General features: G+C 35.4%; 1 protein-coding gene across 6 annotated transcripts; it reads left to right on the plus strand.

The window, feature by feature from the left end:
• The first annotated feature begins 606 nt into the window (after nt 1-606).
• LOC121973688 lies at nt 607-1774 on the plus strand. 6 transcript variants are annotated; one of them, XR_006109704.1, is made up of 2 exons: nt 607-1098; nt 1352-1774. XR_006109704.1 is itself a non-coding variant. In XM_042525075.1 (2 exons), the coding sequence occupies exon 1, from the start codon at nt 650-652 to the stop codon at nt 1040-1042; it is 393 nt and encodes a 130-aa protein (XP_042381009.1). In that variant the 5' UTR covers nt 607-649; the 3' UTR covers nt 1043-1066; nt 1352-1774. The 6 variants fall into 6 exon arrangements, 2 of the variants coding, with proteins under 2 accessions (XP_042381009.1, XP_042381010.1); XR_006109705.1 differs by having other exon boundaries at nt 1357-1774; XR_006109707.1 differs by having other exon boundaries at nt 607-1093.
• Nucleotides 1775-2460: the final 686 nt, after the last annotated feature.

Raw genomic sequence — 2460 nt, forward strand, 5'->3', positions numbered from 1 at the left:
ATTATTTGGTTTGTAGATTTGGGAATACAAATACAACAAATACTAAATTTATGATTAAAACAAATAATATTATTCCTATAAGATTTCTATAATTTTGTCTCTAAAATTATTTCTATGGTATTTTATAATTATTTTTTTATTTACTATTCCTAATAACTTAGAAACATATTATTGTATTTAGTTAAGTATTTTCTTGAATGTTTTAAAAAATTTTGAAGGAGGTTTAAAATAATTTTCTAAAAGGATTTTTTTAAGGTTTTTAAAATAATTTTGAAAGATTTTAAAAAGAACTTTTAAAAGAGTTTTAAAATAACTTTTTAAAAGTTTTTTTTCAAAATTATTTTTAAAAGGTTTTTAGAATAATTTTTAAAGAATTTTTAAAAAGATTTTAATAGAATTCTTAAAATGATTTTTTAAAATTTTTTAAAATTAATATATTGTTAATTTAATTTAAAATTTTGGATTTAATTAACCTTATTAATTTAATTTATGACTTTAATTTAATTAAGACGCGTAAGAGATAAGAATCAATTCAAACAAAATTATTATCCTCAAATCCAAACAATTTAAATTTCTTTATTGCATTCCTTTCCAAACCCTATGCCACTTAACTATTTAAATCCGTTCCTTCCAACCCTAGTCCACCAACATGGATCGCAGCAGCCGACCTGCCGCGACCTACGCAGCCATCGCCGCGAGCTACTCAAACGCCGCCGCGAGCTACTCAACCGGCGCAGCAGCCTACCTAGCTAATGGTCCCGTCGGCCGTAAAACTGCCGCCGCGGGCTATGCAGCTTCCGCCTCGGCCTATGCAGCTTCCGCCGCGGCCTATGCAGCTTCTGCCGCGGCCTACGCAGCCGACGACGAGGCGGAAGCTGACGACCCCCTCGGCGACCCATCTGCCGCCGCGTCGTCCGTCGCCGTCCTCGCCGTCGACCTCGCCGTCGTCCCCGCCGCCGACCCCGTCGACGACCTCAACAACCCCCCCGCCGACCCCGTCGCCGGCCCCGTCGTCGTCTCCGCCAACAACCTCCGCCGCTGATCCCGTCAACCCCGCCGCCGCCGAGTATGGTGGTGGATTTTGTCTTGCTTGGTTGAGTATGAATTAGAAAAAAATCTCTAGTAGTACTTCAAGCCTAGTATTGATTTTGTTTAAGAGTGATGAAACTCATGCATTTTAAACTCTAGAATTTACTTTGCTCCTCTTTGAAACCATAGTAGCATTGGCATGCATTAAGATGATAAAGAGTATATTCTATGTTCCACAAAATTTTCTGAATTCATATATTACTTTTTGTGTCATCTTCTCCTTGAAAATTTTGGTGATTGACTTGATGAGTTATTTTGCCAGGACAGTCAAAGATTAATTGTGGGGGAAGAGAATGTGTATGAGATGATGAGGTAAACTAAGATATAACAATTGGGAGTTGGGTTTCTGCAGGATTTGGTTACCAAGTTTTGATTTGGGAAGTGAATATTTTGTTTACTGGCAGTCACTTTATTCTTGGAAATTTATGACTGATAATGATGGATGATTTCTAGCGATTGTTTATGGCTAATGGAATGCCACACACTCCTCAATTCTGTATGGGAGCATAAGGATGAATTATGATCACTTGGAGATGAAATTTTCCAACTATATAGTTGGTTGTATGCAAGAAGAGTTAATTTCTGGAAATGAGTACCAGAATTGAGTTGTTCTGTTATGAGCTGTTAACTAAACAAAGTTGGGATAACTGTTCAGGAATTGGAAATCAGTGAAAAAAATGAAACTGTTTTGTGCAAAATCTTGATGAGTTTTAGGATCATTATTAGTTTAGATTGAATCTCTAATTCTCTCATTGCTATACTTTACTGGTATATCAGTGTTGCCTGAGTATCATAAATTTTGACACTCTTTGTTCAACTTAGTAGTCTTCTGTAATTCTGACTCTCTTGGTCGATACCTATATCTAATAATTTGATTATATAATTATGATATAAGTATATTGATGCAGATGCATATAAAGAGAATTTTAATGAAATATTCATAAAAATGTCTGTTATAGCATCGCTGATTAATAATGTTAAAAGTGTTTTAATTTCACAAGCTATCACAAGTTTGACCCTTATAAAGGATTTAGCAAATGTATTTTACCTCTTCGGAAGGAAGATTGCAAATTATAAAAATCTTGAGATGTTGAAACCATAACCTTTGTCCAAGCTCTAGGCACTTTTTGTTGACGAGCAGAGTATTTTTTTCAAGTGCCCAAAAGTTCTCTCTAAATTTATTTTGATTACTGTAGTTTTTCAGTGTTAGTCATGATCATTGTCACCTTATCAGTGCATTTCTTAAACTGCAACCGTTAGCCTTCATCATTTTATGACTCATTCAAAGTCAAATGACTGTAGTTCTATACTGCAGCAACAGCCAAATATCTGTGCCTCTAGTTTTGCGACCACAACACTTCAACAAATTCT

The sequence above is a fragment of the Zingiber officinale genome, chromosome 4A, assembly GCF_018446385.1.
Source record: "Zingiber officinale cultivar Zhangliang chromosome 4A, Zo_v1.1, whole genome shotgun sequence".
Classification (NCBI taxonomy): domain Eukaryota; kingdom Viridiplantae; phylum Streptophyta; class Magnoliopsida; order Zingiberales; family Zingiberaceae; genus Zingiber; species Zingiber officinale.

What these genes read in the sequence shown, in the direction of transcription:
- LOC121973688 (XM_042525075.1), top strand. Translation starts at nt 650, where the DNA reads ATGGATCGCAGCAGCCGACCTGCCGCGACCTACGCAGCCATCGCCGCG.